Below are 12843 nucleotides of genomic sequence, written 5' to 3' on the forward strand. Positions count from 1 at the left end.
AAGTAGATGTGCTTTTTGGGTCTGAGAACACTCGTACAGACGTGTGAATTAAAAAGAAAATAAAAAGTTTATTAAATATTTTTCACCAAATTGCTAAAACAAGACATGGTCAATTTATAGTGCAACTTTCACGAGACAGGGCATAAATCAGGGGAAAGCAAGGAAAAGAGAGCGTGTATGAATATGCTGTTTATTCATATTTAGACCACTTTTGGATTGGCGTTCAGAGAAGTTTGGCAGTTTGTGTAAAAGCCACATTCTCAAAATTAAGACTGGAAATTTTCTTCAGCTCTAATTTTCAGATACTTAATATATTTCATGTTGACAGTTTGGAAAAAGCATTTTCCTCCTCAAAGCTTAAATTATTTAATACCATTAAGATCCAAAAAAAGCTTTTCCAAACAAAACAAAAAATTTAAAGTCTTTTTTTACGCATTCTTTATGTGTGTGAATGTCTTTTAATGACAATCTGGCTGATCCATCACTCTACTCCAGTTTTCTTCTCTGTGCCATTAGCAGCAGTTGACCTGTTTTCGCCACTCTGCTCGCCTGTCTCGCCTTTGCCCCCCAGTGGCGACTGGTGGTACAGCTTGTAAAGCCTCTCTGCATACTGGCCTGCATCCTCCACCCCCTCACAGCACCTTATCCAGGACTGAGGGATGGTCTCGATGCCATAGTGGGCCCCCGCGATGGCCCCAGCCATGCAGGCTATGGTATCAGTGTCCCCTCCCAGCGCCAGGCTGTACGCTATCGTCCTCTCCACGCCGCCGTAGCTCTCTGGGAGGCATTCCCGGGGCTGCAGGCAGTGGAGCACACAGAAGATTGCAGTGGGGACGGAGTGAAGAGCTGCAATGCCATTACCTGGTAAAAGTCATAAAGACAGGGGCGTGTTTTTGTGGTGGCAGTCAAGAGAAACAGGAAATGTCATGTAAAGAAAGGAAGTGGATCGGGGCCTTATTGCACATGTGGCTTGCTCCCTAACCCCCATTAATACTTCTTCATATACTAAAAGATAAATAAGATGGGGAAATTTACTTAGAATAAATCAGGAGAAATATATCTAAAATGTAAAAAAAATATAGTAATGGTGTTTTTTTTATCAAGTTCTTTGTCTTTATAGTGTTTATTTGATGATGGTTTATTCAACCAAGTTGGTAATAACCTCTCTATTAAATTTCACTCCCCCTCTGATATTCAGCTACCAACAGCAGTGTCTCACTGTCTCCACAGAAAAATGGGGGCGTGGCAGATAGCAGTAATAGTCAGAGAGTGGTGGTTTTGAATGACTGATTCCGTAACAGGGGCACGGTGGTATGAACAAAACTGGGCAGGCTTCATGAATCTAAATGTAATTTTGCATTTACACTTCCTAAAAAACCCAGATTCAGATTGACTCTTAAAGTCACCTCTAATTTTAGATCAAACCCAAAATCTGTCAATAAACCTTTCTTATGGAATTCTTTAAATAAATGTTTCTGTAATCCTGAAAACAAACAAACCCGATCACATACCCCTCCTCATCAGCGATAAATAATCATACTGACCCAGTTCAGAGATGACTTCCTCTATGCTAACTTTGCTCCTGTCCATCAGGTCTCTGATTCGGTGGAGACGTTCACAGAATGGCTTCTCTGCTTCTTTTAAACTGCAAAAGCATACATTAAAAATATATACATCTCACACAGCATGAAAAGGGATGTTTCAACCTTTAAAAACACATTTTGAAAGCCATAAATCCCTCCTAAGGTTATTTTTTCTGACTCAGAATTTGCCTTTTGATGTGAAAGTTTAATTTAAAAAGTAATTGAGTCTGAGTTACCTTGTTACAAAGACTTGTAAGATAAATGTCTATTATGCTTCAGGGAATAAAACCTCAAATAAAAAAATAAGTTACAGAAAAACTACACTGTTTTCCTTTGGAGGAAAAACCCTGTTCGCGTTCGCTGCCTGTGACCAGTCTACTCACATTCTTGCATCATTGCGTGCAGTCTCATCACCTTCCACTTCCTCCATCTCTTTAATTAGCCTGCTGATGAACTGGTGAGGCAAGTCCAGTGCCCCCTGCAGAGAGAGGTGCACAGCTAACGCTTGCAGCACCGCCCCATTATAACCCAGAGAGCAGGAGTGCGTCAGCATGGCGCCCAGATGGGCAAACTGCGGAGGAAGAGAGCAAATTTAAAGATGTTGTTTCTATCCGATCCATATAGAGAGAGAAAACTCAACATTCAAAAGACCCCTGCTCACCCTTTTAACATCAGACAAGTCCGGAAAGGCCAGGGCGAAGGGAGCTGCTCTCATGGCCCCTCCATTTCCAAAGGAGCCCCGACCGTTAAACTGGTCCCTCGCTGGCTGATACACATCATTTAACTGGGGGGATGAGAGCTTCTTCAACACCTGGATCACTCCAGCACCATAACCACGATGTGGGGATGCACTGTACTCCTTCGCAAACCTAAAAATAGTGAGACACCGAGGTAGGAACCATTATCAGTTTACCCGAAGAGCCTTTGGATCCATATTTAACTCCTTAAATCCTTTTCTTTATTTTCTATCATATATACACACTGCTCCAAATGTGGAGCCTCACATTAAACATGTGCAAAATTTCCAAAAATTAATTTGTTGTAATACAAATAACGCCTGTGAGACAATTTTTCTACTCTTGGCTATGTACACAGAAGACCCACCCTTCTGCTGTTTAAACCTTTTGTTTACAACAGGGGTAGGGAACTCCAGGCCTCGAGAGCCGGTGTCCTGCAGGTTTTAGATGTATCCTTGATCCAACACAGCTGATTCAAATGGCCAAATTACCTCCTCAACATGTCTTGAAGTTCTCCAGAGGCCTGGTAATCAACTAATCATTTGATTCAGGTGTGTTGTCCCAGGGTGAGATCTAAAACCTGCAGGATACCAAGTGTCGAGGCCTGGAGTTGCCTACCCCTGGTTTACAAAGAACAACCAATCAGAGGAAAGTTGGCTTAATGCAGGAGAAGGAAGGAAGGAAGAAGATGATGATGATGGTGAAGTGATGGTTTTCACAAAGGCAAAGGATAAATAAGGCTTATTTTAGATGAAGATGATTCCTCTACCTGCGAGCCATGTCGTGCTCATCAAAGCCAGTCCTGGTGAGTAGAGACTGAGCCACACAGCGTGCCATGGCTGTGTCATCACTGTATTCAAGGATACCTAAAACACAAAAACATAAATACACACATTTTAACAAATAATAAGAGTAATTCAGCACTGGAAATAAACAGCTAACACCAATTTAATCATCCTGAAATTGTAATCACTTTATCGCCTAATCTAGTGGACTGGCTGGAATCCTTAGCCAACAAAGACACCAATATAATTTGCGGATAATAAAATGAACATATCTACAGATGGTGATTGTTTACACAGGAAAAATTAATAGTTTAATTTACTTCCCCCTGTTACTCATATAAGATTTAAATGAAGTATAACCAAGCATATTTATAGAAATACAGTGTGGATGTATTTTTGCTACTTTCTCAAAGAATCCTGACTACAACAAAAAGAAATTGAGGGGAATACCTTAATGCAAAACATGGTCTCATCTCACGTCCTTCCCTAAAGAGACAATCAACAGCCTAAACAGGAATCACAAGGCCCAATCAGTGGGGCTTTACACAACATTTGTTCTGAGATCTGATGAGATGAGCAGAGACATCGACACAGATGACCTATTTATCAGTTGAATGCTGATTGGTTGACAAGTCAGCCAGAATAGGTTGTATTTATTTTATGAACCATAATCATACATGAAACATGGTAAAACACTGTAAGAGCAAATGTGTCTTATAGGGCAACTTTCATTTCAGGGGGCTAGTGCCTCCTCATTCCCCCCTTGGAGAGACCCCTGCCGGTTTCAGACGTGATCTTTTCTTTCTTTAGTAATTTCAAACCATGTTGATCCCTTGAAGCTGCTCTGCATGTCAGCTTTGCTTCACGGTGCAGTGGGCTTGTTATGAAACCTCCTCCTCCTCTCACTGACCTGTTCCTTTAGTTTCGTCGTCCAGGCTGCTGAGGTGCTGCAGCACACTCTCCATGGGAACCTCCTCCGCCCCTTCAAACTCTCCTCCGATACAGTCTCCTAGCACACCCGCGACCAGCGCTCCCCTGAAGCGGGACAAAGACGCCGGACCTCCCGCGGCTGCCGCCGCTCTCACCGCCGTGACTGCCATTCATCCGACGGGGAAAATGACTTCAGCCTGCTCGTTTCTCCGCTGACCCTACTCCCAGACAGCTGTCGAGCGGATCCAAAGCAATCCACAACAACAACAAACGTCGACCTGAAGCTCTCTCTGCACGGCTTCCGGAAAACGTTCAGATCACCGTTTGACCCCCGGTGAAAGTTCGCACATAGAAGTGCAGCCAAGCAGAGAAGACCTCCATTAAACGACAGCATTGAGTCTGATCTAGTTCACCTATTTCTATGCAACGGATACCGAAACTGCTATAATAAATGCGCATGAACTTTATACAGTATTTTTCTTAATCGGAATCAGATTTATTGACCAAGCATGTGTTCATAAAGAATTGGTCCGTGTCTTTTTGCTCTCAATTTACTTCACAGAAGAGACACCTGACACTACCGACAACAGCAACATGAGCCAGACATTAACAATAGTAGAACTGGCCTTTTAAAAATACAGAAATTAACAACAGTGAAAATCATAATCAAATCAAAATTTTAAATAAAAGTTCTAGATACTTATTGGGGCTCACCAGGACATAAAAGCTGTGTGTGAAGGATCTACAGCTAGATCTAATTATTAAAATGCTTTGAAAGTTTACAGGCTTTGCCATGAGTTATAGCTACTAAAAGAACATTTTCCCTGCTCACTCACTTTTCTTTTTCATTTAATATATTACAGTTATTTTATTTATTAGTTTTCCTGATAAATACCGCTTTAAAAATGCATTTATATAATAAGATTGCATCAGTATGCTCAGGCAGCATACTGAACAGCACAGGAGCACCAGTGAGAATTGTCTAATCACTTTTTCTCTTCACCTTCTACACCTCAGACTCAAGGTACAGATCAGACTTGTGCCACCTACAGAGATTTCTAGACAGCTCTGCTGTTGTTGGCTGTATCACTGATGGAGGTTAAAATCTAGAAGTACACATAGACAAAACGATTAGGAAGGTTCTGGTTTAGTTCTGAGAGTGGTACCTGAGATGGTAGAGGTGTCTGAGCGGAGGATGCTGAAGAATCTCCTCAGCATCATAAACAATTCACTCTAGCCCATGGGTGATTGGTCCTCGTATTACACACAGCAAAAGGCTCATTGCCCGAAGCAACAGGACTGAGTACTGCATGAGATCTTTTCTACTTGTGGCTATTAGACTGTACAACTCCACATCCACACTTTAAAATATCATACTCCTACACAATCTCAGCTGTTCTTTACCACGTGGAAGGACCGTTATTATTTTTACTGCAGTAAATATATATATTTACGTATATATTTTGCGCAAACACACTAATACTTACGGTAGGGTCGTACATTGCCCCGTTCGGACAGGAGAAGCGACCTCTGAAAGGATGAACTGCAGAGGGCAACTTTAAGGAGAGAACTGTTATAGTAAGGTGTGCACCTCCAGATAAGCCTCGGTGCTCCTTTGGGGACTGACTGTTCAATACTGTGGAGAATTATCTGAGTGACTTCACGCCATTCCTCCACAGATATCTCCTTATTTTGGTGTTTTGATGATGGTGGTCGAAAGGGCTTTCTAATAAAATCTCTTATTAATGTAAAACTGGGTTGACAGCTGGAGACTGAAGGCCGTGGCACATCATTCACATCATGTTTATGTAATCCTGGGAGTGATTCTCCATTAATAATAGGTGATCAATCAAAACAGCTCTGCGCTGATTTGCACTGTAAGGATCAGGTTCTTTAATTTGTCACCCACCTGACAGTATACTGACACATGCACATAAATATCCACTGTGTTACCAAACTGGGGGAAAGGAATATGGAGGATGCGCAGGAATGATGAAACAAACGCTTGTCATTTATCTTCAGTAAGAAATGCAGCATTTCATAGTCACTTACAAACAGGGCTTACCGTAATGACCACAAAATAGCAGCAATAAAAATTTTTGCCATGGAGACTGCTTTTTTAAAAGGCAAGTGTCTGATGTGTGAGTTTGAGTATTAAAAACTAAAGTTCAAGACGTGCTTATAAGAAAAAACTGTGCAGCGCTACTTGACATTTTTGATGCTTACAGTTTCAGGAGTAAAAAGAAAGGAACGCTTATCTAGTCATTACGGTAATCTTAACCCACATCTCTTCTACGAAAGTACTTTTGTTTCTTCTGTAGTAGTCTTTGGATTCACTTTAAAAGTAGCCTAATACACAAGTTTTTCCCTACGAAGTGAACTCCTCTGCGTCTGTTGTCGGTCCACTCGTTTCCTCGGTGAACTGCAGCATCCTCTGCATACATACATGACCCATAACCCCGAGAGGAGGTGGGCGGCTGGGTGCGAAGCGCGGCGTCTGCAGCATAATTAAAACATGGCGGACTCGGAGGAATATAGACTTAAACGATTAAAGGTAAGGCATTCACAACCAGGCTGTAGTTATAGCGGCACTCAGCTGGACGCTAAACGGATTAGCTGATCCAGCTATACACTGTGTTGTTTAGTTGCTGTGGGCCGGTCGAGATTCGCACATTCAGGCTAGTGTTAGCGGCTAGCTTGCTGCTTTGCTATTCAGTGCTGATGCATGCTGAGAATTTGCAGAGCAGCAAACGAACATGTTGAGAACATTGTGTCCACGGGCCTTTGATGTGCACCTTGGGAGCTGGTTATTAAACCAGCCGCAGACCAACTTTTGGGTTGCAGCAGTGTCCACGTAGCTCGTAAAGGCATCGGCCAGGACTGCTGAGAATAATGAGAAGTGGGGGGGGGTATTGAAATTATCTGTGGCTACATTAAAGCCGTTTTTTGTATGAGGAGTGTAGCCATCACCAACATTATTTTTTTATTTTTTGGGGTGTGTCTGAACTCAAAAGTATGAGTGAGTTCAGAATATGGCTGAATTTTAAATGGAGTTTGGTGGGACGCCCCCCCCCCCCCCCCCTTTCATACAACTAATAATTAGACATGAGGCCTGGAGCCTTTAAAACGGCACTAAAACGTGAAAGCTAACGTTTAACTCGCATTGGTCTTAATGATATTTGTATAATTAAAAGATTAGAAGCAGTAAAATGTTATTACATTTATATACAGGTACCAGAGTTATAGCATTGGTACTCTTCGGGGATTTTCTGGTACATTTTTTGATTGCCACATGACAAAAAGTGTAGTTCCTCTAATGGCCACTTGAGGCCGCCTTCGAAAGAGCCATGAACTCCATGTTTTTTGCATCTGCACATAGTTTGCCCCTCAATAAAGAAAATGCTACAGAGAGTATTTTTCCGCCTGGATACTGGAGTTAAGGGTATAGCCACCCAACAGGTTTAGCTAACCAGAGTTATTGAACTGGTCATTAGCAGGTATGTGATATAAATGCAGCTTGTTAACTAAAGCTACGTCTAAACTGGAAGAAGTTTGCAGCAAGAATGTGAATGACATTCATGACTGCAGGAGAAATAACCACTGACTATACGTTGTAGGCACAATCCAAAATTGACTTAAATCAACTTCCCGGCGAGCGATTGAAGTGACAACCAGTGAGTGCAGGATACTCCTGTTTGGAGAGTGACCTGGTTGTTACATTTGATGGATACCTAATCAATCGAAATCTAGGGGGAGGTCCACAAGCAACCAGGCTTTGGCTTCAAAACTACAAACACCGAGCAAATGGCTTCCAACGTGGATGTAGCCCAAGTTAGCTGACTTAAGTTAGCCCTACAACCTCTAAACTCCACATATACAGTTGTGGTCACAAGTTTTCATAGACTCATCATGGGCATAAATTTCATGATATTTTGGGGATTTGTAAGTATTTCTTTGAACTGTTCTTTTTCCAGCATGTAATGACTGTACAGCACACATCTTTAATGACTTTAAAAACCAAGAATTGGGTGCACAAGCTTAATGTATTTTGGATTTTTTCTAATCCATTCAGGGTCCAATTTATACATATACTCACTTCCATCTTTTAAGTGAATGGTGCTGAAGGTTCTATAAATGAAGGTTCTTATCTTGACATGGCCAAGGTTTGTTAACTTCTCATTAGTATACATGATTGACTAAAACTGTGTGGCAGCTAAGGCTGCCACGATTAGTCGACTAGTCACGATTACGTCGACTACCAAAATCGTCGACGACTAATTTAATAGTCGACGCGTCGTTTGAAGCTTTGTAAAATCCCAAAAGAAGCAGGAATAAGTAGTAGGATTTAAGAGTGTAATAACGGACTAAAACAGAAGATGGCAGCACTGCATGTACAAGGATGCCAGCTGCCGTTAAACCCCGAAGAAGAAGCTGTGTCCCAGGATTCATAGCGCGGTCCAGCGCGGCCCTGCTCAGTTTCCAACAATGGCGGCAGCTAGTTAGTTTTAATATTACTCTTAATTATACTTTCTGGGTCACAAAATAAACGTTTAACATATTTTCAGGCGAGAATGTAACTGTGTAAACTTCAAATATCTGCTCAGTTTATCAAGACACCACATATTTTCAAAAGCGCCCCGACGTTTTGGGAGACGTCTGTTACCCACCAGCTCGATAGCTAGCCAGGGTTCAAGGCTCACTAGAGCTGGTGAGAACATCGGACTCCCGGCAAATCGTTTTCAAACCCACCGCCGTCTTTCGCTACTCAGGTTAAACATAATATATAAGTCACTTAGATAACTTAAAAATGTTATTGTTTGGCTTTTTTTCAGTATTTTATTTGCTCCTGAGTAAATAGGTTTGGCTGAGATTAAAGTTAGTTTTTACACAGCTGAATAAATGTCAAGCAGACAACTGATTATCAGAAGTGTGAGATGCTCGAGAATATACTCCGGTGTCCTGTTATATTTTAGATAGCAAGGAGCAGACGGCTGAGTTTATTAAACTCCAACGAATAATCTGCAAATTTCATTAAACTTTAATAAACTGTCATCTTGTCTTTATTTTTAGTTAGCACATATCTTAAACACTTAAAGCTGTAAGCTAATGATAGTTATATAAGAGCAGATGCATGCTGGCACAATAAGCTCTAGTTGTACGTCCAATGGATGCATGATCTGATTAGTCGACTAATCGCAGAAATAATCGGTGACTAGTCGACTATCAAAATAATCGTTTGTGGCAGCCCTAGTGGCAGCAGTCATTGGATTGGCCAGTACTCAGAACAATGGGAAAGTCTAAGACACTCAGTGAGTATCTATCTATGATCAAATAATACAAAGATTGAGATATTTAGTCCCAATGACAAGAGGTATGTTTTAGGGGTAAACATGAGGTTTTCAAACCCAAGAACATTATCAGCTGTCAAGCATGGTGCTGTTAGCATCATGCTCTGGTTTGTTTTGCTGCCAGTGGTACTGGTACATTACATAAAGAGTGGATGAAGGAGGAGGACTATCTCCAAATTCTTCAACTTCACCTCAACTCAACAGCTAGACAGCTCAAACTCCAACAGGACAACAATCCTAAACATATCAAAACTAGTTTTAGAATTGATAAAACAGGCTAATATTAAACTTCAGAATGGCCTTCCCAAAGCCCTGACCTCAATCCTATTGGAAATTTGTGGACTACACTTAAAAAGCAGAGTTTGTGCCAGCAAATCAACACATTTAAATTAACTCTACCAATTCTGCTAAGAAGAGAGGTCAGATATCTATTCAGAAGCTTGTGGATGACTACCTAAAGCATCTACTAGAACTGCAGCTTGCCAAGAGACCTTTAACCTCCTAGGATGGACATATGTGGACATCACATTTTGGGTTGTCTAGACCAAAATACTTAATTTGCTCTACAAGGGCCTGATATCCACTTACGTGGATATTATACTGCCACTGTTCTATCAAAATTTAAAGCTAATGTCCTCATATGTGGATCTTATTTTTCTCAGGAACAAAAATCAGGTATAAAAAATTCACATAACTCTTTGTTTTTACATTGCTCAGGTCCCAAGCAGCCCAAACAGCAAAGAGAAATTAAAAAAGCATGCCATGACAGAGTTCGGGTCTTAGGAGGTTAAACACATTTCAGTGGATGTGTATCTAAGAAAAAAATCAAAAATTCATTCAAACCTGTGCACTCTGTGTTCTTGTTCATTCACGTCATTAAAGATGTATGCTGTACAATTATTCAACCCTGTCAAAAATAAGAAATCATTAATATCCCCCATATTACCATGATAGTCACACCCATGATGAGTGGATGTAAACTCCCCTACTGTAAATGTTTTTTAGAATATTTAAGACTGCTTTTAAATAATACCTTTAAAGTAAGGTTAAGACATTCTCTCCTTCTCTTTTAGGAACAAAAGAAACATGATCTCAGTTTGGAAAAAGTATTTGAACAAGTCTTGTTTGTGTGGTCCATCATCAGTGTGATCATCTTCACCTGTGGTTGCTCTGCAAGAGCCAGGTGTTTATACTCTGTGCTAATTGGCCTTGTTCATCCATTATAAACTACCATGAAACTGGTCAGCAACTCCCATTTAACAAAAAGAAAATTATGGTAACGATAAGTGAGGTGTGCTCAGAGAAACAAATAAACATTGTTTATTTGCACACACTGGGACACTCTGTTCGTCAGATTAGCAAACAAATCAATGTCCCGTCCTCCACAATATTATCAGAAAGTTAAAAAAAAAAATGATGGCCTCATTATTGAGAACAGAAGACGTTCGAGCAGACCCAGAAAGACCAGGACAAGGTCCATAACTGTGAGTAACATCAAGAAAACCCTCAGAGTCACATCTCCGCTCACAGAGAGAGAGTGATGAGAAGGTTGCCAGTGTTGGGGAGCCATTTCAGTTCCTGTTATTTTATTTACAGAAATGTGCCACAATTCAGCCTGGAGCCCAGCAGAGGGTGTGCTCAACATAATCCTCATTCCAGAATATAATGATTTACTCTTGATTCTAGTTAAAAAGTTGAAATGTAAATTTTTGCGAAAAATAGTTTTGATAATATGTAATTGAAATAAAACGGCACGTGTCCTTAAGCTCTTCTTGCAGGGAAGGCTGTTTTGTTTTTTTTCCCCCACAAACCCATAACACTCGGTTAAAAATGGGACATGCTGCCTTGACGATGTGTGTTTCCATACAATAGGTAGATCTTTGAGGCATAGTCAAACTACAACAGAAGCTCCTGTGTGTGCGCGCACAGAGGCCGCTGGTTGTGGTGAATGTAAGATACTGCTGTCAAGAGGTTGCTGGCTCAATGGGTGCTGTAAAGTGTCTTATGGTCTTTACCAGCAAATCCAGGTAAAAATTATCAGATTTGGGCTACAGCTCCACAGGTCTGATAACTTTTGATTTCATGGCCAGGTTTTCTGAGGGTCCCACTTAGGGATGGGTATTGATAAGATTTTCATGATTCCGATTCCATTTTCAATTCTGTTTAACAATTCGATTCTTTATCAATTCTCTTATCGATTCTTTTTAAAAAAGGAGAACACTAAGGTCGATTAGCTTAGAACGTTGTTTTATATCTTCTCTTTGAACAAGATAGAAATTTAGGAGTAACATGGCCTTACAAACCCAACAGTGAGATCTTAAGAGATCCACAGCCTACGGCTCTTCAATGGGGTGTCACAGGGTCCCCAGGAAAAAAAATTGTAAATGTAAAATAATAAAATAAATATTCTTCTGTAGCAATAACAAAGTATTGCTCTGTAGCAATTACACAAGAATATCCAGTAATGTCCCTGCCTACAATTAAACACATTCACTTACCAAAAATCGGGGGCATCTGGCAAATGGGTGCAAGCCTTTTACCACAAACTTAGTCACTGCTCGGTGACATTCGTCTATCCTGGCCTGAAAGGAGACGCTACCGGTAGACTGCAGCAAGAACTGCCAGCATCTGAGCCAGCCAGACTCTGTCTCTCTCATCATGGTCACCTAAATGCACAGTAATGGCAGGTTTTGTAATAAGGCAGATCGCGCTAACATAATATGCACTGTTAGTTGATTATTTACCTGCCGCATTAACGGGAGAGGACGTGCAAACGTTACCGCTGCTGCTGGGTTGAGATTCACGAGTCCGGAGCAGAATTTAAAACACGACATTCATTTAGGGTTATCACGTGTTTGGTGAGCAAATGCTTTTGCATATTCGTAGTGTTTCCTCCCTTAAATGAAATATCTACTTTGCAAGTATTGCAAGTTGCCCTGTTGTCATCCGTTCTCTTAAAGTATAACCAAACTTTTGAGCGAGGCGCCATGTTTCCTGCCAGGTAAATGACGCTCCGCAACGTGGTGACGTCATTCGGGGCAACTGGAATCAATAAGGGAATCGTTTGCAAAAATGGCAAACAATTCCAAGGAAATGAAATAGTGGGAACCGGTTCTCAACAAGAACCGGGTTTCGATACCCAACCCTAGTCCCACTGGGTGTCCATATGCTTTTTGGGTCTTAATTTTGACCTATGTGTTATCATCTTAAGCAGGTTTTCGTTGATTTTTTTTGTGTTTTTCTTTAAATTGATTGTTATTTGCTTGGATGTTTGAAGATTGTCTATTGTATAGAAATTAATACTTAAAGTCATAATCAAGAGTTTATTTTCTTACCATGGGAGTCTCTGGGGACTGACTCCCTGCTAGATGTTTTTAGATTAATGAATTATAAAAAAATCTTTGTGCTTTATTCAAGATTGGCAGAAATAACAGAAAAATGCATTAACTCGAGTAAGACA

The 12843-nt window shown here is 40.8% G+C and overlaps 2 protein-coding genes across 5 annotated transcripts in view; one reads left to right on the forward strand and one right to left on the reverse strand.

Moving 5' to 3' along the window:
- Positions 1-119: 119 nt before the first annotated feature.
- Positions 120-4486, reverse strand: adprs (ADP-ribosylserine hydrolase). Its single transcript, XM_063499917.1, has 6 exons — positions 4016-4486; positions 3090-3186; positions 2245-2452; positions 1967-2154; positions 1545-1645; positions 120-861 (listed from the first exon to the last, which is right to left on the reverse strand). Exons 1-6 carry the CDS (start codon positions 4203-4205, stop codon positions 482-484), a joined length of 1164 nt encoding a protein of 387 aa, XP_063355987.1. The 5' UTR covers positions 4206-4486; the 3' UTR covers positions 120-481.
- Positions 4487-5983: 1497 nt separating this feature from the next.
- The window catches only part of si:ch211-266o15.1 (zinc finger MYM-type protein 4), a 34726-nt gene continuing 27866 nt past the window's right edge, over positions 5984-12843 (forward strand). For 3 of the 4 annotated variants that reach the window (XR_010096471.1, XR_010096472.1, XM_063497033.1), the window contains exon 1: positions 5985-6589. Coding sequence is in view for 2 of the 4 variants with exons in the window: in XM_063497033.1 (XP_063353103.1) it covers positions 6551-6589 (39 nt within the window). In the remaining 2 variants the exon portion in view is untranslated. Of the gene's footprint in view, positions 6590-12843 lie in introns of all 4 variants that reach the window. The other variant, XM_063497034.1, reaches the window with a different exon arrangement.

Source organism: Pelmatolapia mariae, linkage group LG16_19 (genome assembly GCF_036321145.2).
Source record: "Pelmatolapia mariae isolate MD_Pm_ZW linkage group LG16_19, Pm_UMD_F_2, whole genome shotgun sequence".
NCBI classification, from domain to species: Eukaryota; Metazoa; Chordata; class Actinopteri; order Cichliformes; family Cichlidae; genus Pelmatolapia; species Pelmatolapia mariae.

Coding starts and splice junctions, on each gene's coding strand:
- adprs (XM_063499917.1), bottom strand. CDS start 4,205: ATGGCAGTCACGGCGGTGAGAGCGGCGGCAGCCGCGGGAGGTCCGGCG. Junction 3,187..4,015: donor CGACGAAACTAAAGGAACAG/GTCAGTGAGAGG, acceptor TTTGTGTTTTAG/GTATCCTTGAATACAGTGAT. Junction 2,155..2,244: donor ACTTGTCTGATGTTAAAAGG/GTGAGCAGGGGT, acceptor CTTCCTCCGCAG/TTTGCCCATCTGGGCGCCAT.